Consider the following 26,733-nt stretch of genomic DNA (forward strand, 5'->3'; position numbering starts at 1 on the left):
TAGGAAAGACAAGTAAGCCATTAGAACCTTTATTCATGGCCATTCAAGATTCAATTTTTTTAAAGATTTTATTTATTTATTTGACAGGTAGAGTTACACACAGTGAGAGGGAGAGACAGAGAGAAAGGTCTTCCATCTACTGGTTCACTCCCCAAATGGCCACAAGGGCTGGAGCTGTGCCCATCCGAAGCCAGGAGACAGAAGCTTCTTCCCAGTCTCCCACGTGGGTGCAGGGGCCTAAGCACTTGGGCCATCTTCTACTACTTTCCCAGGCCGTAGCTGAGAGCCAGATCTGCTTCTGGAAGAAGAGAAGCTGGGATTACAACTGGTGCCAATATGGGATGCTGGCACTGCAGGCAAGGATTAACCTACTGTGCCACAACGCTGGCCCCTCAAGATTCAATATCAATATCCTAGTATCACCTTGTCTAAAGCACTTTTAAATAAATATTATAAACAGAGTACAAGACTTAGACATCTCTTTATAGACTTGCCACCCAAATTATTACAACTTGCCCTCTTATAATGGGAGCCCTCCTCCAGGGAACATCGGAGTATTTTTTCATTGTTAGTTGGTTAGGCTTGTTTGCCAAAGTAGTAGCCCTTAGCCCAGATAACTTTGCAAGCTACTGGTCTGATGAGCAAGCTAAGGTATGATGGTTTAAATTGTATTATGTGTCTTGCATTTGCCTTCTCAGAAGCATATGACTTTTCAAGTTATCTTACTCAATTCTTCTCTTTCCCTCATTTTGAATTCAAGAATAATGAAATAGAGGTGATTTAGTGCTTTGTTTTTATAAATTTGATCTAACAATTACTGCCATTTCATTAAGCAAACATCGGCTTCAACTACATTTTCACATATCCTTTAGTTGAATTCTGCATAAGGACCAGAATTCCAAAAAAGAACATTTTGAGAAATTTGATAGGGTTTCTCTGACTCCATCTATTCAGTTTGCGACTAAGATCTTGAATGCCACTTGACAATGTAAATAGAAACTTCATCAGATCAGCAAGGAAGTTCTAGCTCTCTTTGAAAGATAGCCTAATTTGTGCTCAGTAGAAATCTTTGCTTTCCTTTGTCTACTCCTAAAACACGGGCAAAGGTATATCTTTGGAATACGCAATTTGCTTTACAAAAAAATTCATAATAAATTCATTAAAATTTTTTTCTTAGGGTAATTTCTTAAATATTGTTTCATATTACATTGACAAATTGATATGAAGTATACTTGGGCATTTACTAGATTAAGTAATCAATTTGAATCTGAAAACCTGCATTAATTCTTTGTTTTCTTCTCCTGGGAAATACTGACGTATAAAGAGATAACTTCAGCAATCCAAGACACTGACATTTGTGACGGGCAGTTGGAAAGGGTTATACATATCCTGTAATACACAGAACTAAAATCATGTGGTCTGAGTCTCACAGAACAGAACAAATTCTTTGTCAAACCTGTTCTAAACAGAGAAAAGGATGATCAATGGGGCAATGGCTTATTATTTAGCATTCACACAGCTGTGTCATTTCCTGTTGGCTCCAGAGTGAGGGCTAAGTCCACACAGCAGGAGTAAATCATATTAGCAGTCAGTAATAATGAGGAAAAGCAAGACCAAATACTTCAGCTCAGACTGCAGGACTGTTAGCATGCAGCCTAGACAACATATTGCATTGCCCTTAGCAGGGCAGACCAGTATAATTTTAAGAAAGAATGAGAATGGATTCCTTTCATGAGAACAAATTGTACTCAAATAATAACTTCAGTCCATTGAACTTTATGAAAACTTCTTCCCTCAATTCCTCTTCCTCCAAAAATAGTGACTCCTATTTTGTTTATGTCAAATAAGGCCAGATGAATTATTAGTTTTCAACCACCCTAAAGAGAGACAACTGTGAAATTGTCACTTTTCAGTACAATCTGAAAGTTGATAGACTTACTGTTCATCATATAATGAACTTCATATTTTGAAACTACTTCATATCCATCACTTTATTAAATTCTCAAAGAGAATGCTTATGACTCATATCCGTATTCTCTGACATAATGTCTATGCAGGCATTCTGCACATTTTCTTGTTGTTCTTTTTTTTTTTGTATCAATCTCCTTTCATTCCACTGATGATGCTTGTAAGAGCCCTGTGCTTTCTCTTTATCATGTACTTATTCCTTCAAACACTTCTGCTGAAGGGAGGCAGGCAGCCACGGATAAACAATTAAGATGATGCTTGAAGTATTCCACTGTGAGCTGAGATCTCCATTAGTACACTGAACCTGAAAAGGGAGGTGTCTGTGGTGTATTTCTAATGAAGAATGTTCAAAAGTACAGTGCATGTGATCTAAGCAGTCCTACTGTGACACTTAAAGGCAGATATTACCATACTCCTGTAAGGGTGAGACTGGGGAAAATAATTCAGAGAGTGCACTGGTTTAGTCTGAACAAAAAGCCAAGTTTCTTATTTGTAGTCCAGTGCTCAGAGACAGAATCCACAACTATTTTTTTTAAAAGATGTATTTATTTGAAAGGCAGTTACAGAGAAGCAGAGGCAGAGGCAGAGGCAGGGAGAGAGAGAGAGAGGTTATCCATCCATTGCTTCACTCCCCAGTGGGCATAATGGGTAGAGCTGGGCTGCTCTGAGGACAGAAGCCAGGAGCTTTTTCAGGGTGTACCACGCGGGTGTAGGGACCCAAACACTGGGCCATCTTCTTCTGCTATCGCAGGCCATGGCAGAGAGCTGGATCAGAAGTGGAGCAGCCGGGACTCAATCTGGCACCCATATGGGATGCCTGCATTGCCGGCAGCAGTTTAACCCATTGTACCACAGCATTGGCCCCAGAACTATTGTTTATCAGTCCTGTACCAGTCCTTTATGGGAAAAATGGTATACATTTTCTATTGAAAACAAATTTCCCCTAACAAGTAAGGAGCTAACCCTAAAAGAATAAATTTTTAAGCTTTTACCTTTAAGGGCAACTTAATTAGCACTATTAATAAAATCATACAGAAATGCTTACTATTGTTTTTGCTTCTCTTGATTTTAGAGGTAAAACAGAGGAAAGAGAGAATAATAGAAAGACAAAGGAGGATACACAGCAGGAATGCCCAAAGGAAGGACATTAGGTATGATATTGTCCTCCTTGGTGGGGTTTCATATCTTCCAAATGAACATATTTCTTGGAAAACCTTTCACTGCCATCTAAACTTGCAGTCTCTTCTAGGCTTAGAGCATATCTAGATGCCATTTTCTCATTGAAGATGACTAGTTTCCACAGGCTTTTATTGTTCGTAGGTAACTGGTGCATACTTGGAAACAGATTCATTCATTCATTCATTCATTCATTATTCATGTAATCATGCTTCAACCTGCTCCAAGCCCTCCTGTAACTGACTTCATGTGGCCCATAGAATCAAAGTTAAATTTTAGGATCAACAATTTAGGCCTGGCTTGCGTCCTCCTGCTCTCCCACCCACACACTCCTTCCGTCAGTGGGCCTCGGTCATCCTGCCCATCCTTCTGTTGCTCACAGCTGCCAAGCTCTCCCCTCTCACGACCTTTCCACTGTCTGTTCCCTGCCTGGAGCATCCTTCTGCTGGTCCTTCTCACGGTTGATTTTGCCATCATCATTGAACTCCATCTCCTTAGCAAGGCATTGCCAGGCCAACAGGTCTAATCCCCACCCTACTTTTCTGCATCAAGCCACCCTATTATTGCCTATTAGGGTTTAGCACATTTGCTCTTATTAAGGCACTTGCTTCTTTATTTGTTGTTCCCCCAATATTTGTTGTATTAGATGTATATTCTGTGAGAGCAGCAAACAGGGCTGGCGTGTTCATTGCTATATCTGCAATTCTCTGAACACTGCTTGCCATTTTAGCAGGTGTTTCCTTCATAATTGTTAAGCTAGACGTTAGATGTGTTTAAAAATATATTGAATAGCCACAACTCACTGAATACTAGAGATTCAAACAAGGAAAAGGAAGAATTAATGACCTAGAAAAACTCAAAGCTGATAACTTCAGTCAGTTGGTTTTTTCACTCTATTATACACTCATTAAATTTCACTCTGCACCTGGCAGATTCCTAGTGATTCAGGCTGCCTGAATTCAAAAAACAGCCATCTCATATGATTCCAGATTATTCATTGACGAAGTGATCACACATCTTGCTGTGCCTGGGACAAACCTTGTTTCTACCTGTTGTTCAGCTATAATCACTGGGAGTGCCCTCTTTTGTTCTCAAACATATTCCCAGTGAGATGTTAAATTATATAATTATCCTATTTGTTTATCAGATAATTCACAAGTGTTGCCATCTAGTGTGGCTTAACCATATCAGCTGTATCAATCAGAAATACAGAAGGTAAAATTCTATCTCTAGAAAGGGGTACCTTTATAAGCTAAAAATCTGAAAAAAGACAGGATGGACTCAGTTCCAATTAATGAGTCAGCTAATGAAGCCAGAAGTATGTGTACGAGTTACATGCAAAATTTCATATAGAGCAAGGCTTCTTTTTTTTTAATCTCAGAATCAGTTCTGAAAATTTTATAGCCTCATAAATTCTCCTATTTTACAGGTGGTGAATTAAGGCTCAGAGAGGTTAAATAAATCATCCAAGTTCACACAGCTGGAAAACGTGAAGTTCAGGACCAAAATATACCTCTGCGATCTCCTCCAACCATTCCTCATTGCTTCTCAAACAAGTGAGAAAAAAACCTGGAAAATAATCATACACAAAGGTTCTTGTGCTTCAGTAGTTTTGGGAAATGCTAGACTGAACTATGCTATGCAGGCTACCTTCTATAGAACTTTTCAGTGTCTGTCATGTATCAAAGTTCTTGGTCAATCTTCAAGGATGATATGGGCACAATATCTCACTCACCATCTAGGATACGGCATACTCTGTCTCAGGACCCTAAAGCTTTGCAGGATAACCTTTGGCGAGAGTTTCTCTAGGAACCTCAGCAGGGTCAGCCACCCTCTTCTCCATAGGACTGCCCTCCATCATTGTCAACATAGACCCACACATTATGTCTGAGTCACACATGGAAGCTCCAATTTTCTCAATTCTGAAAGGAAGATGAGACCATCTGAGGACCATCTGAGGACCATCTGGTCTTCCTGATCCCAGTTGCCCACTACTTATGTCACTCTTCATTGTGCATTTTCACAGTGTGAACTTCCTGTTTTTTTTTTTTTTTTTAATGTTTTTCTTTTTACCTCACCTTCTTCCCATTTGCAAGCCTAGAAGTGTCCATAGAGGGATGTATCAATTATTTTTGGTCAATATCCTCAGTATAATTTTTTAAATAACATTTATTGATTTATTTACTTTAAGACAGAGTGACAGAGAAAGGAGAGATATCTTCCATCCTCCATTGTTTCACTCCTTAAATGCCTGTGACAGCAAGGACTGGGCCAGGAACAAGGCATGAACCTGGGACTCCATCTTGGTCTCCCATGTGGGTTGGCAGGGACCCAAATATTTGGGTCCTCATCTGCTGCCTCCTAGGCACATTAGCAGGAAGTCAGATTGAAAGTGCAGTGGGAATTTGTCCCAAATGCTCTGATATGGTATGTGAGCGCCCAAGCCGCAGCTTAACCCTTTGCTGCCACAATGCCTGCCTCTTCACGACAATTTAGTAATTGAAATTCCCTGACCATTTGGACTAAAGGAGATGAAGAAAAGAAGAATGACTTCTTATAGGAAAGTTGGCATAAGAAAAAGAAACATGTAGGCTCTTTCTGGTCCTTTGTAAGGCTCCTGTTCGGGGGAGGGAGCAGGAAAGGGCTGGGGGCATGGATCCACATGGTTGGGGGAAGGACAGACAGGTCGAGGGGGATTTTGCTAGCTGTCTTCAGCTGAGGATATTTGCCCCTTCAGAGTTCAGCCAGGAGTGCTTTCTTGTCCAGGGAGGGGGAGCCTAAGATAAAGGAGTTGAAAGGCAGTATTAAAACCCCCTTCCCCACCACCCCAGTATCCTCTCTGCAAGGGTAGGAGGACCAGTGGGAGGTGCAATTGGCCCAGTGTTGTGTGTTTGGGTCCCCAGTACAGTGCGTTGAGTTTGTCACTCTCAGCTATCTTTCACTTCTCTTCCCTTTCCCCTCCTACCTCCTCTAAACCTTCCTGCCTCCGCCTGAACGACTGAAAGGGACAAGTTTCAAACACCAGTCTCTTATTGTGAGGCGGGCAAGAAATAACCTGGCACGGCTATTGTTCTATAGCCTGTGTCCCTGATACAAACTTAAAAAAAAAAAAGGCAGAAAAAGAAAAAAACTTAACCCTTGCCCACCCAAGTATTTGCTTCCCATGCTTTCTAAGGATGCTTGGACTCGGCGGGAAATACGATGCGTGTTTTCACAAATGTTCCTGAGGGCGCTGCGGATCAGCCTCCGTGGAAACAATCTGAAAGGCATTCTAATACAAATCAATAGGCTCAGCTGCCCACCTCCTCCTGGCTTTATCCTGCCCCTACACCCCTCAGCAAGACGTCCTCGCTGCCTGCCCCAGCCTTGTTTGCAAAGAGGTCCCGCACCGTCACCCTAGAGGGCGCACTACTAACATTTTCCACAAGCAGCGCGCCGGCGCTCGCTCCCAGGCTCCATAAAAGGGGAGGAGGCGGATCGGTTTCCTTCTCCCATTGAGAAAGAAGGGGATTGGAAGGCCGGGCGTATAAAGCCGCGCAGAGAGCGTGAAACAAAGCAGTCGGATCGGAATTGGACTTGGGAGGCGCGGTGTGGAGTCAGGCATAAAACTTGTTGGAGGGGAGCAAGGAGCCTGCCCCTCTCGCTCTCCGTGGCTGCGCTGCGCTTCAGGGGCTCCCACTGGCCTTGCGATTTATTTTTATATCTGCCTTTTATATAAAGAGAAATATATATTTTTTCTTCTTAAGAGAAAATTTCTGTTCCAAGAGAAAATAAGGCAACATCAATGAAGGAGAGAAGAGCTAGCCAGAAATTATCTAGTAAATCTATCATGGATCCTAATCAGAACGTGAAATGCAAGATAGTAGTGGTGGGAGACAGCCAGTGTGGGAAAACCGCGCTGCTGCACGTCTTTGCCAAGGACTGCTTCCCCGAGGTGAGTGGCGCCGGTCCCCGGGACCCCGGTCTCCAGGCGGGCTTCCCTTCGCTTCTTCCCTCCGCGCGTTTTTCCCTTTGAAAGTCGTCTTCCTCGCCCCTTACTACTTAATCCTGGTGAGAGTGTTCGGAAAGGGAAAGTGCGCTGGAAGCGTTTAGGGTCCGGACGCGGCCGCACACGGGGCCGTTCGCTCCCGAAACTTGTTGGTTTCTGCGTGCCGGAGCTCCGGGTCGGAGCGTCTCTGAGAGCCGGGTGCGGCCAAGTGGGCAGTCGGGCAGGGGTCCGGGAAGCGTCCGCGCGTTGTAGTCTGATGTGTGCCAGGTGTTTTTATTTTTATTTTAAATTGGGGAGCGGGGAGTGATTTCCAGAGGGTGTTCAATGAGTGCCATGCGTTTGAAGGTAACCTCTTTGCCCTCTTTCCTACCATCTCTCTCTCTTTTTTTTTTTTTTGTTCAGAATTATGTGCCCACGGTGTTTGAGAATTACACAGCCAGTTTTGAAATCGACACACAAAGAATAGAGTTGAGCCTATGGGACACTTCTGGTAAGAGTCGCCAGACCGCGTGGCGCTTGGGGCGGGCTTCCAGCCGCTGGGGCGGGGTGGGGGTGCGCGGCGGGTCTCGGGGCCCCGCACGCCCTAAACCCGCTGCACCCGTCCGGTACCTTGGCCCCCTCCAAGGAGTTCCCACGGTCTCCGCTTTTTTGGGTGGGGGCGGGGGGCGACAGTGGGGAAAGGGTTGGCGGTGGGGACAGGAGGACGCTGCGCGCCCGCAGGGTGACCCCGCGGTGCGAGCCGCTGGTCGCCGGGTGGCCTGGCGTGGTCTGCTCGCGGGGCGGCCAAGGCGGCCTGATGCCGAGGTTGTGCGTGCGCCCAGAGGAACCGCCCGTCTCGCGGCGGGCGCCCCTCCTGGATGCAACCGGCGGGCTGGCAAGGAGGCGGGAAGCACGGCGCGGGTGGTGGGAGGTGGGAGAAAATCCCCTGAGCCACGCGATTGCGTGCAGATTCCGCGCTGGGGGGAAGAGTAACGCGAACGCAGGCAGCCGCGGCGCGCATGACGCCTACCGCCAGGAATGCTCTGGCCACGCGGGCAGCCCGCGCCGCCTCAGCCCACCTGCCCCGACCTTCCTCTAGGGCCCGCCCTGCGCATTGATCACGCTGTTACCCCCCTGCCCACGCCGGCCCGCCTGACCCCTATTGCATCAGCCTGCGGCTGCCTGTAGGGCCGCGGGCAGCACCATTCGCCTTTGACCTTCCCGTCTGCTTGAATTATTGGCGCCGTGGTGGGTTATTTTCAAGGGTCTGCGGTTCAAGGCCGGGGTAGCACCTTCCCATGCGCCCACCCCCCTGCCTATCGCGCGGTGGTAGGGAGGATCAGGAGCCCCAGGGGTGAGGTGGCTTTCAGTCTTGGGCTGAGTTAGGGTTTGGGCCTTTTCAAGGACGATGGGGGATGGTGGGCTCACTATTTAGACTCTAGGGCTGGAAGCAAGGCACCAGTGCCAAGTCCAAGAAGGTTGTCTACCTCCTCTTCCCTTCCCCCTGGACGACCAGGAGCCGGCGGAAGGGCTGTAAGTTTAGCAGGGTGCTGGGCTGCTGGTGAGCAGAGACAATCCGAGGTGAAACTAGCGAGGAGAAGCGCCCAAGTGCCAACTCGCAGGTGTGCGTCAGGCGGGAGGGCCCCGAGGTGGGAGTGGCCTTGTGGAGGTGCTTCCGTGAGCTGCCGGCAACTTGGTCTTGAACCCCTGGTGCCCCCGAGGGCCGCGGGCGATTAGACAGCAGGAGGAAAGGACTAGACCGGCAGGGTCGCCAGAGGCAGTCCCTGCACAAAGGCGAGGGAAAAGTTTCGCACGAGCGCCTCTCACGGTCGGTGCCAGATGCTCCAGGCTGCTGCAGAGAGGGGTAGATTTTGTTTCCTCCAGAGGCCGACTCTGCCCTGGATCTGTGCCCAGGGTAGCAGAACCAAGACCTCACCGTGTTTTTTTGGTGGGGGATTGCACGCACGCATTCACCACTGTACAGAAGGTGTTGATAGACTGAATTCTGGTGCTCTGGCTTTTCAGTAGTTCCCATCAGAATTATTACACAGTCTAGTATGTAATTTGCTCTAATTCCCAGATATATCTTGGTATTTATTAAGCCTGGTGGTCAGGACAGCTGGTGTGGTACCAATGATTAGCACCAGCACTCTCCCCTGCCCCCATTAGGTTTGGACCCAATGCATAATAAGAATTGTTTAGGCATGGGGTGGGGCAGTGGGGATCTGATCCAGTCCTTGATACAAAGCTGTGTTTTGATCTTAGCTTCTGGTTACCACGGATTTATGTGTGCAAATCCTCTACCTCCCTGGGTCTCATTTTCATCATGTGTAAAAAGAGGACACTGAGTTAGATAATGCGCAGTCTCTCTCCCAGCTACGCACTGCTTGGCTGTAGCACGCCAGGCAGGCAGATCTTTTTGTTTCCCAGGATGTTGGCTGGCTTCAGCTCTTAGTCCCAGTGGACCTGGCATCCTGTGCTGGAGTTTTCACAGCCTACAAAGCAAGCCAGGTTCTGGCAGGGCCAGGCTTCCTGGTGGATTTAGGAAGGAGACCCTGTGGGTGGGGAGGGGGAGGGGTGGGCTTACAGGAATGCTGAGTTATGCATCCCCTGTCTCAGGCTTCCAGAGCCCCAGGACCACCAACAGAGATTTTAGCTTATGAGCCTAAAGGCCTAAATTGACTTTTTTTTTTTAATAAGGAGATATAAAGGCACATTATTTTCCAAGGACTAGAAAAATCAAACAAATACAGTGTGCACAGTTTATATTTGGAGGCTGTCCGAAGGTGCAGATAAATTTCACCTAGGCATTTTCAAATATTTAATCAAAACTCTTATTCATAATCTCTGCAGACACAGCAGAATGCTTTTGCATACAGTAGTCACCCAAGAAAATCTGGAGGATGAACCAATGAATAATGATATGCACAGTTTCCAAGGAGATGAGGCTCCCTGACATAACCATTGAATTACCTGTGCAGGAAGAATGACAACTTGATAAACACTGCCTTCCTGTGAATTAAAAATAATCACTTGAAATGAAGTCTATAGTGAAATAATCATTTATATTTAATGAAACAAAAAGCTATGCAAATTTAGCCAATATATTAAGGTTTGGAAACTGTGATTAAGAAAATATTATACTGTTAGTAATGTAATGCAATCATAGTTATAATTTAAATTTTTACCAATGGAGAAAGAGGCATAAGGGAATTATTTAGTTCCATTATGTTGTTCCTGAGGTGAAATGTTAGTTAATTAGCCAGAGTTATCAAGCAGTGCTTAAATTCTAAGAATCACCCATTTCCACCAAAAGTGGTTTGTCATACGTGAATAAAACACATTTAGTAGAACCACTGCATCTGAAACAAGTCATTTCAAGTATTTTCAGCATTTTGTATTTTACCCAAAGCCTTCCATGGCAAATTTCTGAACATAATTATTTTTTGACAAATGTTTGACGTTTTCTTTGCCCACTAAGACGTTTGTTTAGTTCAGGTTGTGAAAATAATTGCATATGCCTTATGCCTTTTGATACTTTTTTTTCCAAATGCAGTTCATTTAACTCTGCAGAGAAGATTCAAGCCAAGTCTTTAATGATCTAAATGTCAGATTTTATTTTCCTCCCTGGAACTTCGTGGAAGAGATTTGTATAGGAAAACTTGGGTGTGCCTAAGTTTTCTTGCATAGGGAAAGAGATGATGAAATGATGTGGCAGTGACCTTTGAATGGCAGTCCCTGTCCAGTTCAGCCTTCTGGCTCAGGGAACCTATTTGTGAGACGGAAGTAGTTCTTCCTTTACCTGGTCTCTGTTCTTGGACAGCTTCTCCTGTGTGGTCTGCTGTTCCACCCACCAGTCAGATGATCTTGCAAAAGCAGAGCTCTGTCAGTTTGGATGTGAGAAAGAACATCAAGTGCAAGTAGGATATATGGGGGCTCCACAGCTGGAGGAAGGGAGGCCATTCATCTCCCACTTTTGGCAACACAGTACTTTACATTCCCTTCCTTTGCCCCCATCTTCTTCCTTCTGTTTCTCCTGTTTGCATTTGTTCTGAGCAGGCCCTGTGTTAGGCCTTAGAGATGCAATGTCAGTGAAAACATGGTCCTGCCCCTAAGAAACACGAAGTCTGGATGGGACAATGGGAGAAAGAAACTCCTTCTTAGGGTAGCTCTTTATGAACCTAGGATGAGCCCAATGTTGACAGGTTCTTGAAACCAAGTGCTCCTTCCTCTTGGTTTCAGTGGATTTCCCTGAGCTTATTTTTCCTTAGAGTTTACAGATCCTGTAGGTCCTCTTCAGGTAGGAAACAGCTCCCACCACATATATACCAGTTACAGAAACCATAAATGGCACTTGGCCACTTGATTTCTTAGGGAGACTTAAAGTATTTCCTCTCCCCAAAAGTAAAATACAGCCTTTTAGAAAGTGCCAGGGAGTCATCTAAAAGGACTTTTTAAGGTAGTCTGTGCATACAGGTCCAAAATTTCTTATTTTACCAAGAAATATTCCCTTTTCATTATAAAATGAGCATTCTTATTCATAGTTGCAGAAGTGCTCCTAATGGTTTCCAGTTCACCAATGAGTTTCTACAAAACAGTGGATAATATTTTCAACCTTTTAAAGTGATAAGTGAGACCAATGTAGTTCTAGTATCTTATGCTTCAAAATCTGCCACATTTGCCAAGCATAGAAGCAATTTGTAGCATGAAGCCAAATGCCTCCTAATAATAGAAATGTAGTCATTTAAGGATCACCATATCTTTTCCTAAGAGATTTGATTGCAGTGTAATTTTAGCACATGTGATTTAGGGAGTAATAATCATTCATGCCAGCTCTTAACCAAAGCAAGTTAATACACATTTTATTTAAGGCATATTATTAGTTTTATAATATTCAGTTCAGCTGCTAAAATTCCCCACCATAACTGCTATTGCCTCATGAACATTCTTTTGAATCTTGTCCTGATCTAAGTTTTGTGCTGAAGTCACCACTTCCACTATTAGTTTTTGGCATTATTAACAGAGAATGTAGTATTGTTAACTTTTATACTTAAAGGTAAGATGAGAAAAGAAAAAGCTATACTGTTATATTTACAGTTTGTGCACCAAGTTTGAAGAATTGGTGACAAGTGTTGTAATGAAATAATTTCTTAGCAGAAATAGAAACATTTCAGCAGTTTTGGAGATGAGTATAAGTTAACCTAGCTTACAGAGGTGACTGGTCCCATTTTGTGTGTGTTTGACTTAGCCCATAAATGAAGACATCAGGGCAACACATATAGAAAGGGTGATAAAGCAGTAAGCACATTTAAGACATGCCATATGTATATACTTTGCTAGATGCTGGGGGAGCAGCAAGGGGATGATACTCACTGGACATGAGCAGCTTCTGCCCTCAGATACTCTGTCTAGTCAGGGTGACGAGACAAAGTCATGAAAATGTAGGAGACACTAAAACAAAGTATTCAGGCTTTCCCAGTGTAACATAAGGAGTCAAATGAGCAGGCCAGATTGGCAGGGGTTTAGATGTGAGATAATGCCTGTGGACTTGAACTTGAACAAGGTCATTGGGAGAAGAGTTCTTCATACGCACATCGCCATATTTCCTTCTCCAGGAGTTAACTCAGTTCTTAAGAAGTCTTAACCTCACTCCCACTTGGAAGCATGCTTCCACGGAGAACTAGGTTCTGAAAGTTGAGGATTCTAACTCCAATTCACCTTCTTAGAGAAAGGCATAGGGTAAAGGTTTACAAGGGAGTCAATGAAGTGTATGTGCCTGTGATGTGAATATCAAGGGCAAGATTGTAGAAAAACAGATTTCATAAGGTAGTAGTGATCCCTAGGAGCTTAGGGTTTCAAAACCAGATTCAACTCTTGAGTTTTCACACTGAAATTCTATAAGAGACATGGGTTAAGGTAAAACAGACAGATTGGATGATGATTTCCAAAAACCATACTTAAAACTTCATCTGGAGATGTGGCCACCATGCAACAATTTCCATTTAAATCACGAAACCCTCTTTACAAAGAGAGCAGATTTGAATTCCCTTTCTAAGTCCACATCTGCCTTTTAGATTTTTTTAACTGCATTTACTGCTGGTTTTCTTCCAATCTGGTGTCTTGCTGAGTTGCATATTTCAGTGAGGTGTCCAGATTGGTCATTCTGATACCACCTGAAATAACCAGATGTTTCCTCATTAATCCAGTTCCTTTGCATGCAAATATGACACCAAGGACCAATAGTCTCTCCAGTTAGTGCATGGTGCCTGGTGAACTGTGCCAAACGAATTAGTTGTGCCTCAGTCGTTTTTTGATGTCCTTGAAATGTGTACTCAGTGACTACATTTTGGCAACTTTCTCAGAGTCCCCTCTGGCAAACAGAAATGTTATTGACGTGGAATGTAAACTGTGTCAAAAGTTTGACCAGGTGTTGCACACATTCATTTTGAAAAATGAGCCCGATGACATGGCATGTGGGATGGGGAATTCACTCTTGGGACTGTTCTCCAAAGACTGTAACTTAAGTGTCATATGAAACATAAAAGCTTCCATCTGTTGCTGAATGATAATGTATTTTTTAAAAAAATTATATTTATGCTCTCTTGCTCCCTACAGCTTCATGACTTGCCATGATTTTACTGTCAGTAAAATATTTTCTTATATAGTCTAAATACCTCAGTAAGACAAATTTAAATCAAAAGCTTTGTTTAAACTATTCAAATAACAATCTTTTTCTACCTGTCTGACTCTCTGTTCAACTGAATATCTCCATGGCACTCAGAAATAGAAAAATATTGAGTCTCTTTTTAGAGCAACATGTAAATACTCATAAACTTTGGTAAGATCTGTTCTTAATTCCTATTCAGCTGAATTAGTAGACGAAACAAACAAACGATCCCTCCTAGGAGTGTTTGTGGCCTTGTCATGGGCCTGGTATTTGTGGTACAGGCTAGTTGGAAGAAGAGTTAAGCAGGGGCTTACACTGCGCCAGATCCAAAACTTCTGCCCAGACTTGATTCACATTCTTGAAATTGCTGCAGACTCAGAGCTTTCCCTCTGATTAAAGGTGGCATGAGGAAGTACAGCCTGGCAGTAATGGGGCAGATCACGCAGTCTCACATGCTGGCTGCAATTGATGCAGAAATGCTCTTGGTGGTAGTTTAAAAAATACCAACAGTTAATATATTTTCCCTACAAAAAACATGCGATTTTCCTCAACTGTTCTTGGTAGGAGTTTCTTAAGGGGGAAGGAGGAATTTTTCAAATTAAAGTTCAAGTAAAAGAAGTTGTATTTTGAAAATATTCAGCAAGAAGAATTTTCAGGTCCTAGAATCCTCTGAAGGCTCACAGTGTTAAACTGGTTTTGCAGAGGGTTCCATAAAGCCTTCTTTTTGGGCATGAATCTCCTTCCATATACATTTAATTATGTACATATATGGTGCGTTCTATCTTTGCGAAAGTCTGACTTCAGCAAGCAGGTATGTGTCTAAAGAATTAGTTTCTGGGTGAGGCACTCTGTGACTATTCTTGGGCTGGAAATTTTGCTCTCACCCAGAATTAATGATCTTGGAGACAAAGATGGGTAGACTCGGAATTTCAAAAGCCTTTTCAAACTTTTTGCTGACGTTGGCCATACTTGAGCAACGCAGAAAACCCCTAATGTACACTTATCCTAAGCTATACTTGAGCAGAGCTCCCCAACTGTATTTGAGGGGGACCCGGGTTTTGCATGTGTAGTGTAGTGTTTGGTTTGGTCAGTTGCTTGGAAAGGGTCTTGGATGGTGCTCTGAGCTTTAAGTTTCATATAGTGTAAGTGAAATGCTGTGGCTGAGAATTTCCATAATGCATGAAGCTTACTCCACATGCTAAGAAAGTTTTATTTGACAGACGAAGCTTAGTACTCAGATTTATGGACTTAAACTGCAACACATTATTGAGTACTAGTGTACCCACTGTCCACTTCAGTATCCACTCTGGACTGCAGTTCAAGTTTAATACTTGCATAAATAATAGATCACGTGCAGCTATCTTTCTTGTGCTGTATTTAGTTCTACAGGAAGCATCCTGGAAGCTTTTCATGTGCATCTTTAAAATCTATTGAAGTTAATCTTTTTGATGTTTGGTTTTGCAAGGTGTTTTAAAACTTCTCTGTAGGGATGTAGGAGTCAGGGCAGGTATGGTTCCCGCTTGATGGGCTTTCAGCTCCTCCCTTTGGTGCCACTTCTGCTGCCCAGGGTTGCTTCTTACTTCACAAGGGCATTCCTGAAATTCCTCTTCCTTCTTTCTTGACTTGTGAGGTATCCCACACATGCCTGTGATTATACCCTGCTGTCCGCAGCTTTGCTTGCCTTGCTTCCTTTGTGCAATCACTTGGACTTTTTAGGGAAGAATTCAGAGTGCTTAAACACTGCAAAGTTACACATGATATTTTGTTCCAGATTGTCCTGCTTAGCTGACAAAATGTTAGATTTTTCCTGATAGTACTGTTCTTTTACAATTCTATATCAGTTGTTTTTACTATGAAAAAAGTAGAGATAGTAGACTTTTCCTAAAAAAAAGTTTTAGCCTTATCAAAAATTTAATGAATAAGTGGTCTTGTTATTTTTGATGGCAAGTTAACTCAGCATTGATGATCAAATTATGCTTACAACTAATAAACATGGAGATTGTTTAGAACCTTTGGACACTTGTTGATCTAAAAGCAGGGCTATTCATTAGCAGAATTAATAGGACAGCATCAAAGTGTTTTTTATAATTAGGTCTTATAAATGCTCTTCAAAACCACCTCTTTACTTCCCCAGGCATGGTGATTTATTTTTCATGAAACTTTATATTACGTATGTATTTGCATTCAAGCTGTTAAACCAAATAAAAACAAAAACAGAGAGAAACCTGCCTGAGAATTACTTGAGAAATCTGTCTCATTGTCAAATCAAGACAGACAGTCTAAAGTTTGCACCGTTTTGATCCCATTCAGCCCAAAAGCTGGCTCACTTGATTTCAAGAAGCAGAAGTGTCCAGTCAGTGACAGGCATAGCACAAAGCCAGATCCACTTTGTGGTGATGAAATGGATGGGGGAGGGGAAACACAGACCACAAAGGGAGGGGCATTCTCTGTAGCCACGTGGTGACCAGAATGCTGGAAGTGTTCCTCTGGATTTTCCTGGTAGTCCCAATGTTAATTAACTATTTCAGCCCATGCTGTCTTTGTACTTTTTGTGTTATGGAAAGATGGTCTCCCTGTGGTCAGGTAGACTTACCATAAATGTGCAATGATCAATGGCACTCTGTAATCCTAGGACACCCTGGGATGGAGGAGAAGGTATCTGGGAAGCCCATCTCCTGAAGCTCAGGTCTGCTCGATATTGGAAAGTACTCACAGTGAAAGGGTTGTCTTTCCCAATAGGAGTGATTTCCAGGAAAGGAGATTTCTGAAGCCTGGTCAGGTTTCTGATGATCCTGTCTGGTCTGGGGCCATGTCCTCTCTCACACACAATGAAGGGCAGAGGAAACTCTTGTGCCTATGTACAGAGTTTGGATTTCTACCTTCTGATCTGGAATTTTCTGAGTGCCCAAATATTTACAGAAGGAGCTATGTCAAAGGTAGACTTTGGACACAGAAACAGGGACATTTATAACTGAGAACTTGTGAACTTCACCACACTAATACAGGAATTCCAGTACTGTATATCCAGTTAAAGTTTTAAGCCATCTTATTCTGATGCCTCCCAAAGAAATGTAAATGAGTGACCTATTTGTGAATTATCCTTTTAACCTCAGATTTCTTTAAGTGGTTGAAAAGACAGCCACAGTTTTTCATTTCAGAAACAACCACATTCTTGTATATCTTAATATCTAAACTCTTACAACTTTTGGAAGACATCTTTCAGTTGTTGCCTTCTGCCACCTTAGGATTCTGATTCTAGATGTGGTAAGGAGCTGTGGCAGCCCACAAACAATTCTGGCTGAGGTTGTCTTTACTTATTCATACCTTCTTACTGATTCTGAGCACATTCCCTGCTCTGCTTCCTTGTTCAGCAGCCACACCTGTCCTGAAGTTGTCACTCAGCATCCCTACAGCAGCTAGTGAAAAGTCACAGCGTAGCGCTGGTTGTCAGAGAGAATGCAGGAGACCCAGAATTCACTGTGAATACAGGTGATGGATCCTGACTGCGCTAACTTGTGCGTTACAATAAAAGGCTCCTGAAAATCCTTGTTTTGATAGAAATATAAAAGATGGTTTTATGAGCTTCTTGTTAGTCTCTCTCTCCTCCTGACTTTGACTATCAAGGTTTTGATTTATCAGGGGATAGCATGTCATGTTTTTCTACTGGAAATGGAAAGTGATGTCAAAATGAAAGAGAATTTTAAAAAGACTCTGATTGTTTAAATTTTCTTTCTCTACTCAAGTGAAATATATGTGTGTATGTGCATTTGCCTAGTAAGGGGATTTTCATGTTGTGCTTGTGGAATGTCAGTATACTGGAAATGACTTCTTAAAAAAGAAGCAGTTGGCAAGCTGTATTTAATTTTATAGTCAAACCGCTTTATAATTGTTGGCCTCGTAATTGGGCATCCTCTGGAATTCTTAAAGGAATATAAGAAACTTCTAAATAACTAGAGGGTTCAGTGGTTACATTAACTGGCTGGAGCTTTAAACCGTCAGGGTATCCTAAATTTAGCTTAAGCTAAGATCCTTGGATCATGCCTTGCTGTTACTCTCAAAGATGGAACCGTGTAAAAAGCGACATGATCCAATATGGCATTTATTACATTCTTGGTTATTGCAGGAAGAGAGTCTGAGTTTAACTATGCAAGCTCAAAGGTCAATTGCTTACCCAAACTTGTAACTTGGAGACAGGGCGACACTGACATGTTTCACTGTAATTCTCTTGCCCTACTTGAACTTACCATCTTCCCCGTTTCCTCATTCACCCCTCTCCTACTACCAGTCTGATCTTGAGGTTTGGTCTCTTTCCAAAGAAGTATCTCAATTCATCCTGCTTGTTACCACTCAGCATTTTAACGATACTGACAGTGTAACCATCATAACTCTAATTTTTAAGCCTAGGTAACACTTAATGATCCCTTACTGAATGCCAGGCACTATGGACATTTATTTAATCCCAGGCAGCTATGTCATCGACATCTTCATTTTATGAGTGGAAAATCAGAAGTACAGAGGCATGCATAAAACTGCCTTGTTCTCTACCCGGTTAGTAGTTGAGGCAGCATTGCATGCAAAGTCACCTGACCCCAGGCACTTCCTTAGTTCATGAAAGTGCCTTGGAACTCTAGAATTTGAACCATGTAGATTTCACCTTTAGGATCCCGGCCCTTGGGCTGCATGTGGCATTCCACCTGAGACACCGAAAGGATTCATTTTGGTACAGCAGGTTAAGTTGCTGCTTGTAACAACAGCATCCCTTGCCGGAGCACAGATTTGAGTCCCAGCTGCTCCACTTTGGATCCAGCTGCCTGCTAATGGCCTGGGAAAGCAGCAGGATGGCCTAAGTGTTTTGGCCCTGCCATACATGTGGGGAAAACCCAGAAGCAGCTTCTAGTTCCTGGCTTTGGTCTGGTCCACTCCCTGGCCGTTGTGGCCATCTAGGGAGTGAATCAGTGGATTAAAGATCTCTCTGTCTCTTCTTCTCTCTTTGTAGCTCTTTCAAATAAATACATATATATATGTCCCTATGGGACTTCCTGTGTCTTCTTGTAAAAATGAATATATCATTAACCCAGCTTTTGTGTGCTTACATTCTTTTCCAAGAACTAGGGAAGTGGGAGGAGGGCTGAGACATGATAGCAAGGGATTAAGTTCAAAAGGGCAGAGTTAATGCATCACAGATGAAGGGGATTTTATCTGAAATTTGTCTCTGTTTCTTCCCAGGTTCTCCTTACTATGACAATGTCCGCCCCCTCTCTTACCCGGATTCGGATGCTGTGCTGATTTGCTTTGATGTCAGTAGACCTGAGACTCTGGACAGTGTCCTAAAAAAGGCAAGTGCTGGGGGCTCACGGACGCCAGTTAAATCCCCGCCTTATGCTTTGTAACAAAACATAGAAAGGATACTCTCACACACAAACAGCATTTCCATACACATGTGGCCCTAGTTTTGACCATCAATCTGCTGGAAATTTTATTTTCTGAAGTTCCAAAAAAATAAACATCTTTTTTAAAGAACCTGTATGCCTGTATGTCCTTTGGGAAGAAATGGTGTGAAGTTGTATTTTTTTTTAATGTGAAGTTGTATTTGATGACTTATTTGATTTACCCGATAGGTTACACCTTACTTTACAGATTTATAGCTGACCACTATTCAAATATTGAAATGAATGAAATAGTAACTATTTTAACAAAGCAACTCTCAGTTCTGATTTATGAAAAACAGAACTGGAGGAATAGACATTAGACAGTGTGAGTTTTGATCAGGTGTACATCAAATACTAATAAATAAGTAGTTGTAAATGTGTGGTCACAAATATCTGGTTTCTGGGAACAAAAGTAAGACAGGTTCTACAGGTACAGAAGGGACTTGGGGAAGCTCTGGGCAGAAGTAATCAGGGGCAGGTTAAGAGAAAAGGGACCATCTAGAGACGGGTCACAGATCCCAGAGAAGTCAGTGGGAGGGAGGAATATTCTGTGGCCTCTGGCAGCCCAGGAAGTTAGGGAAGATGTGTGTTAGTTCATGGAGGAGCATTTGTTAGGCACGAGCTCCACTTTCAGCCCTGGCTTGTGAGCTCTGGTGTTTCAGAATCAGACCCTTGGGGCAGCACCTTCTTCTTCATGCACAGTGGCTTAGATGCAGAATATGATTTAGAGCAAAGCACCCCCAAGTGGCAACCCAGAGGGCCCAATAAGATTGTGTAGAAACTGAGAAAGAGAAACTCTCGTATAGTTGTCCAGGGTTGTCTTTTTAGGGAGAGGGGAGAGAATTTCATTTTTAATAGAATGTGTGTTAGTTAATAGCTCTCTATTTATTTTGATTGCTTGGCTTGTGTCATTATAAAATTAGAGTTTGAGGTATAACCATTTCCCCATCTTTACTGAATATAACAGACCAAGTTCAATGAAATTTGAGTTTCTTAATAGATCAAAGGCTCCCTTTCACTTTTTAACTCCTTTCAATTTCTCGTAATGATATCAAACACAAGTAAGGCTAATGTTTGTCAAATTCAGGCAGGAATACACCTTTCCTGTCTTTAATGCATGTAAACAATTGCCAGACATGCACGGAGAAGCCAAAGTCATTACACAGCTGAAGAACAACATAACAACATGTCTCGGTCTGTCTGTAGATAAAAGAGGTTGCTTATTTGCTGGAATTTTCACTTGATGTAGTATCAGGTTATGCATAATTTATGATGAAAAGCCTTTCTCCTGTGTTATTTTGCTTTTGTCTTCTAAGACCAAATGACTAGTGACTTTAGGCTTATAGTTATTAATGAGTGTGTTTTACATTTGTGTGAGGTTTAAGGCTCCTGATAACCCCTGCTGATTCATCTTGATTAATTGAGTCCTTTAAGTCCTTGAAAATCAAAGAGGTTAGAGTGACTTAAATCATTAAAGGTTTCTTACTTTATTTTCAATCCATCCCCTGTTCTCACTCCAGAGCACCTAGCACATGGTGAAGACACCTAAATAATTCTGGTAGGAGAAAGAATGAGGGAAGGAAGTGAGGCAGAGAGGGAGTGATCAATGAATCACTGAACAAATCAGGCTGTTAAAGAAAGTGTATTACTCCCTTCAGTGTACTTTGGACTCAAGTTTATTGCCCAAAGTGCACCTCTAGCTCTGGAGGTGTCTCCGCGTAGTCTTTTAAGTTGCTCTTGTAGAGTGTTTCTCTTACCTAGTATTTACACTTATATTCATGATTTCATCACCTCTGCTACTCTGTGAATTCCTTTCCGGGAGACACAGCTATGACTTAATCATCTTTGTCATCACTGCAATACTCAGCAGAATATTTAGTACGTATTTGTGAATGTGGGTGAGGAAGGTCAGTCACCAATTCCCCATCTCAGCACCTCTAATTCCTCTTCCCTAAGAGCCAGAGCTCTCTTGGGAACCCAGATTCCCATCTACTCCCATTCTGTAAGGAAAGCTCAAACTGGAGGAAATGAAACAGGAAAAGGGCTTCTATTTACTCTTCAGGGGACTATTGGAATTCCCTAGCTGGCATATCTGGAGGTTCTAGTAGTGCTTTGTGGGTCACGAAATGACTAGTAAAATGGATCTAAATTGACATATAACAAGTTATGTAACTTAAAAACTAATGCAAAGGTGTATGAACTGCTGCACCAGATGCTGCCCTGGTAGCCCAAGAGTAATCCTTTGCAAATGTTATGATCTGTATTGATTCAGCCACTTCAATGGATACCCCTTGAAAGCAGAACAATCTGTTTGATTCCTTCTCTTTAGATGCCTAAATAGAGCCCCCAGAACGTGGTGGCATGCTTCAATCTTTATCTTTTTTTTTTTAAGATTTATTTATTTGTTAGAAAAGCAGAGAACAGAGACAGAAAGAGAGGCAGAGAGATCTTCCATCTACTGATTTACTCCCCAAATGGTGGCAAAAGCCAGAGCTGGACTAGGACAAAGCCAGGGGTCAGTAACTCCATGCTAGTCTCTGACATGGGTGGCTAGGGCCCGAGCACTTGGGCCATCATCTGCTGTTTTCCCAAGTGCATTAGCAAGGCGCTAGGTCATAAATAGATAGCTAAGACTCAAACCTGTGCTCCAGTATGGGACGCTGTTGTTGCAAACAGAGGCTTAACCTACTGGGTCACCATTCCAGCCGGCTTCAGTCTTTCTTGATAGAACTAGTGAATGAATCCTTGGGCTGCTGTTGACTCTGTGTTCCTCCCAGCCTTCTGCCTGAGAAGCACTAGCCCAACATATCTGAGGATGTAGTCACTCGTTATGATGTATAATTACTCTTAAGGCACTTTTATCTTTCAGAGACCCCAATAATTAAGAAATTGTTGAAGCTACCTTCTGACTTCAGCCAATAAGTCTCATGCAGCAGGAACAGATGAATCACAGAGAGGGAAGAATTGACAATAATAGATATGAGCATTCCCTAACAGATCCACTTCAATAAGCAGTAAAACAATGTCTAGTTAGGAGAAAAAAGCAAGTCAGCCTCTTTGTCTGAAGTGACACTCTGAGTTTAAAGTTCATTTGGAGTTTCATTTCCATTGTCTATGAGTGGACAAATTGTTTTCATTATATGAATACCAGTGCTTTGTTAATTTTTGATTTTTTTTTTCTCATAGTGGAAGGGTGAAATCCAGGAGTTTTGTCCCAATACCAAAATGCTCTTAGTCGGCTGCAAGTCTGATCTTCGGACAGATGTTAGTACATTAGTAGAACTCTCAAATCACAGGCAGACTCCAGTGTCATATGACCAGGTATGTATGATGTCAGGTTGGAAAACTGGGTTTTAAAAAAGTGAAAGAGGGGCCAGTGTGGGATATTACTCATAATAATAAAATAAGAATTACTCATTTTTAGAGGCTTAGTGGGTGCTCAATGATGACACGTGAAAGCTTCTGTCATTCAGCAGTGTAACCATGTGTTATTCGCAAGCATAAACAAATAGTTGATCATGTGCCACCCATATATATGTCTCTGCAATTCCCACTGGGTTGAAATTCATAAAAAGTAGAGAGAGAATGTGCTAAAAATCACTAATACTCTTTAAATAATCTTGTTTTACACTCAGCAGCGTAATAAAATACTAGAAATGGCTGTTGCTAGTAAAGCTGAACTCTCCATGAAACCATCTTTCACAGATTCCTCATTTCTACTGGCATTTCCCTCAAGTATTTATAAAGGAAAATGTTTCAGAAGTTCATTATCTCAAAACCTACAACGAGATTCATGTTCAGATAGCTAGTATTTAGTCATTTAGAATACTCAGTCTCTTTCATCTATGATTTCTAACTATTAACACTATGGTCACTTAAATTGCTTTGATTGATACATCTATGCTTATTATTGTGTGTCCTGGTAGTGTTGTTCTTCATGGAGCAACAGATGGCATAACAGTATTGTTTTTCTCAATTTATTTTGGTTCTAAGACACAGTCATATAAATTTCAAAGTTGATTTTAAATTCCACTCATTGTCCTATTTTTTTTTTTTTTACCATCTATTGGGTAGTTTTGAATATTGGTTATAGTGAAGAAAAGAAAAAGTGAGTGCCCCATGAGGAAATAGACTCTAGAGGTCAAATTGCCCTTACCAGAGCTCTGTAGTAAATACAGAGCTTGTGTACGTAATCATTGCCTGACTTAATCCAGCAGTATGAGTCTCTGGGTAATTCTGTGCTTGGCTGTGAGCCTGGAAGACCTGAGTAAGTTTATCTTGGTTACACTTGATAGTGGAGATGAATCACCTCCTTAGCTCCTCTCCTCCTTTTTTGAAAGTCACCTCATCCTGAGGATCGGATCGGATGATCAGGTCCCTCGCTTATTATGACACAGTGATGTTAGCTCAGCGTTTGGCACCCCTGGGGAACTGCAGCCGTGCTAAGTAATGATAATTGGGCACCTTAGGACTGGGTCTTGATTGCAAGTATGTCTAAAGTAATAAAGCAGTTCAGATTGAAAACCTTTTTTTTGTGGTGATACTTGGAAAATTCAGTTAGGAAGCATTTTGCAATGAAGTTTCTTTGTGGTATTAGAGTGTACATTATAAATTTCTTGCAGAGTCTTATTTGTTGATTAAAATCCCTTCATTTACTTCTCAGGGAGCAAATATGGCCAAACAGATTGGAGCAGCTACTTACATTGAATGTTCAGCCTTACAGTCAGAAAATAGCGTCAGAGACATTTTTCATGTTGCCACCTTGGCATGTGTAAATAAGACAAACAAAAACGTTAAGCGGAACAAATCACAGAGGGCCACAAAGCGGATTTCACACATGCCCAGCAGACCAGAACTTTCTGCAGTTGCTACGGACTTACGGAAGGACAAAGCGAAGAGCTGCACTGTGATGTGAATCTTGTGTTATCTGTCATGAGGACAAGGGAATCTAGTGTAAAAAGCAACAACAGCAAAAAAAAACAAAAACAAAAAAAATCCACAAAAATCAAAGAACAAAGGTGAAGTCTGAATGAAGTGCACAGCCGAAGTCGCGCCTGGAGGCTTAGGAGGCATTTTCAAGGAGACCCATCTTTTTGGAAACCTGTCCTTAGGTTCGGCATGTAGACCGAGTGACGAGAAGTGAAAACATTGAAGAGTTTTGAAGTGTGACTTGAAACATATGCCAAAAAAAGAGAGATACAAATGGGATAGAGGTGGGAAGAGGAGGAAGGCGAGTACCTCCGAGAAGAAAAATCACACTCTGAACGGTGCTTGCGTGTTTCCTTTTTGTTATGGTTACAATCTCTTCATGGATCTCTACTTTGACTTAATTTTTTAAATGTTTTAATCTCCTTTGCAAAAAGTATATATTAATATACGGTCCTCATTGGGGAACTGGCACTGTGACCTTAGCATTTAGTTTTCTAGAGGATGTGATCTAATTTCCTCCTAGCTCGTCATTAAAATGGAAATTGTATCAGGACCCATGGGATACCCAGAGGAAAACTTTATGAGGCTCTGAATTTTTGCCTTCCTGAAGATAGCTGAGCAAGATGGTTCTAAGGGAAGGTGTTTGCAGTCTTGCAAGCTGTGTAGACCAGCACTACAAAGATCGCATAGATCAAATAGAAAAACGGTGTTGATTTTTATTTAGTCTGATGGTTTTGTTCATCATTGTGATTGTCATTAAAAAGTGGTAAATTGCTCAATGTGATATTTTTGTGCGCTGTTTAGAAAAGAGGGTGTGTGGTTTTTTTGGCCATCGTTGATAAAAATGCAGTCAAATAAAAGGTGTCTTGGTTTGATGTTATAGAGTGATTCAGGGGGGTAAAACGTAGGTACTACTTTCACCAGAAGAGGTAATGAATGAAGGAATAGGAGCAGAAAGCACAGTTTGTGAGTAAAACTATCTGGAATTAAGTTACCAAAAATGCAAAACACAAAGACTGTTATTTGGTGGTAAGCCTCTCAAGATTGGCAGCATCTGATGATGTGTTGGTTTGCTTGACTTTCTTTAAGTGCATACCGTAAAAAGAAGGATCCACCTGCCCAAGCTTTAGAGAATCCCCAGAGGAAAATTATATGTCAGTCTCGACACAATACTAGGGCATTTCTAGAATGTGATTGCTAAACCTCAATTAACCCAGATTCAGCCAAGGTCCACGTTCAACACTTGATTGTTGTTGTTGCATAAAACAACCACATTTGAATAGTTTACAGATATTTTTGACCAGATCATGTCAGAGAAGAAACCAGATCAGACCTGTTTATTGTCGGCGCTTGTTGAAAACGAGCTTTCTTTCCAATGATAATGCTTCATTTTTGAAGTGTTGAAGCTGTGCTCCCATTACATTGTGGCAGGAGAGGAGATTAAGGTAATTACAACACTCAGTTCTATGTCTTACAAGCACTTTGTTTTGTCTCTGCAAGAAAATACCATTCCAGTCATTTCCCATGAAATACTGACATTTTACCAACATAATATGCTTTGATTGACTCAGCATCTTGCTTTGGGCAGTATTACAAAATAGTTGGCAAGTGCTTTCTGTATTTAAATAATGTAAAAAAATAAGTTATAACTGTTATAAAGCAGAACTTTCATTGCGTTTTTTTAAATTGTTGAAGTCACTTTGTATGTTTGTTTGGTCAATGTTTCGGCAGTATTTATTAAAACATACTTTTGTTTCCCTTCAAATAAAAAAGTAACCATGTCGTTGTCTAAATGTGCGTTGTGTTTTATTATCTACTTTCATATTTAGCTATTTAGCTTTGTTCTTTCACAGAGATGATGATAGAATCTGGTCCATCACTTCCTGAACAAGTAAGCTTTGGTACATTTCTCATTCTCTTAGTAGCAGTAGTTTCTTAGGGAAAAATCAGTTGACATATAGAGAAGTCTTCATGATGATTTCAGATTACAACAAGCAAATGGAAAACAATTAGATGAAATGAGCTCACCATATACAAAAAGAGCCATGATTCTCCCTAGTATTAGCTTGTAGAAAAGGTGAAAATTTCTTGAAGCCTTTAATACTGATACAGGTTTCATTCTAATGTGAGTCTAGCCTGCTTGTCTACCCTGTCCAGAGCCTTGGTCCCTAACCCAGACATTCACCTTGCAAGGCATGTTCTTGTTTGTGGAAGCTATTCTCATAGATGACACAGGGCTCAGCTATTTCACCAAATAGGGGCAGGGGGAAAAAAAGGAAAACAAAAATAGTCTTGTTTATGGTAATACTATCTTTAAATACCACAGGGCAACAATACAATAATGCTACAGGCTTCCCCAGAGACCTGACAGATGTCATGTCAACACGTAATAGCTTAGCATAGAGAAAGGGCTATTTTCAACTGGGTTTAGGGTCCCACAACACAGTTGATTCTCATTCTTCAGTTAAAATTTTTGTACATACTAAGTTTCTTATAAATGTCCAAAGATGCTCTATGTGGGACTCTAAAACTCAGCAGTCCTTTCTACACAGCTGAGTCACATCGTATAAAACTGCATCCCTGTGGCGTTTCTAAAA

General features: G+C 42.0%; 1 protein-coding gene across 2 annotated transcripts; it reads left to right on the forward strand.

Moving 5' to 3' along the window:
- Positions 1-6,701: 6,701 nt before the first annotated feature.
- On the forward strand, positions 6,702-25,929 carry RND3 (Rho family GTPase 3). 2 transcript variants are annotated; one of them, XM_002712156.6, is made up of 5 exons: positions 6,702-7,078; positions 7,535-7,622; positions 19,005-19,114; positions 22,394-22,528; positions 23,871-25,929. In XM_002712156.6, the coding sequence occupies exons 1-5, from the start codon at positions 6,929-6,931 to the stop codon at positions 24,120-24,122; spliced, it is 735 nt and encodes a 244-aa protein (XP_002712202.1). In that variant the 5' UTR covers positions 6,702-6,928; the 3' UTR covers positions 24,123-25,929. The 2 variants fall into 2 exon arrangements, with proteins under 2 accessions (XP_002712202.1, XP_089185270.1); XM_089329144.1 differs by lacking the exon at positions 7,535-7,622.
- Positions 25,930-26,733: the final 804 nt, after the last annotated feature.

This window comes from Oryctolagus cuniculus, chromosome 3 (genome assembly GCF_051225735.1).
Source record: "Oryctolagus cuniculus isolate XC-2025 breed Fujian yellow rabbit chromosome 3, ASM5122573v1, whole genome shotgun sequence".
NCBI classification, from domain to species: domain Eukaryota; kingdom Metazoa; phylum Chordata; class Mammalia; order Lagomorpha; family Leporidae; genus Oryctolagus; species Oryctolagus cuniculus.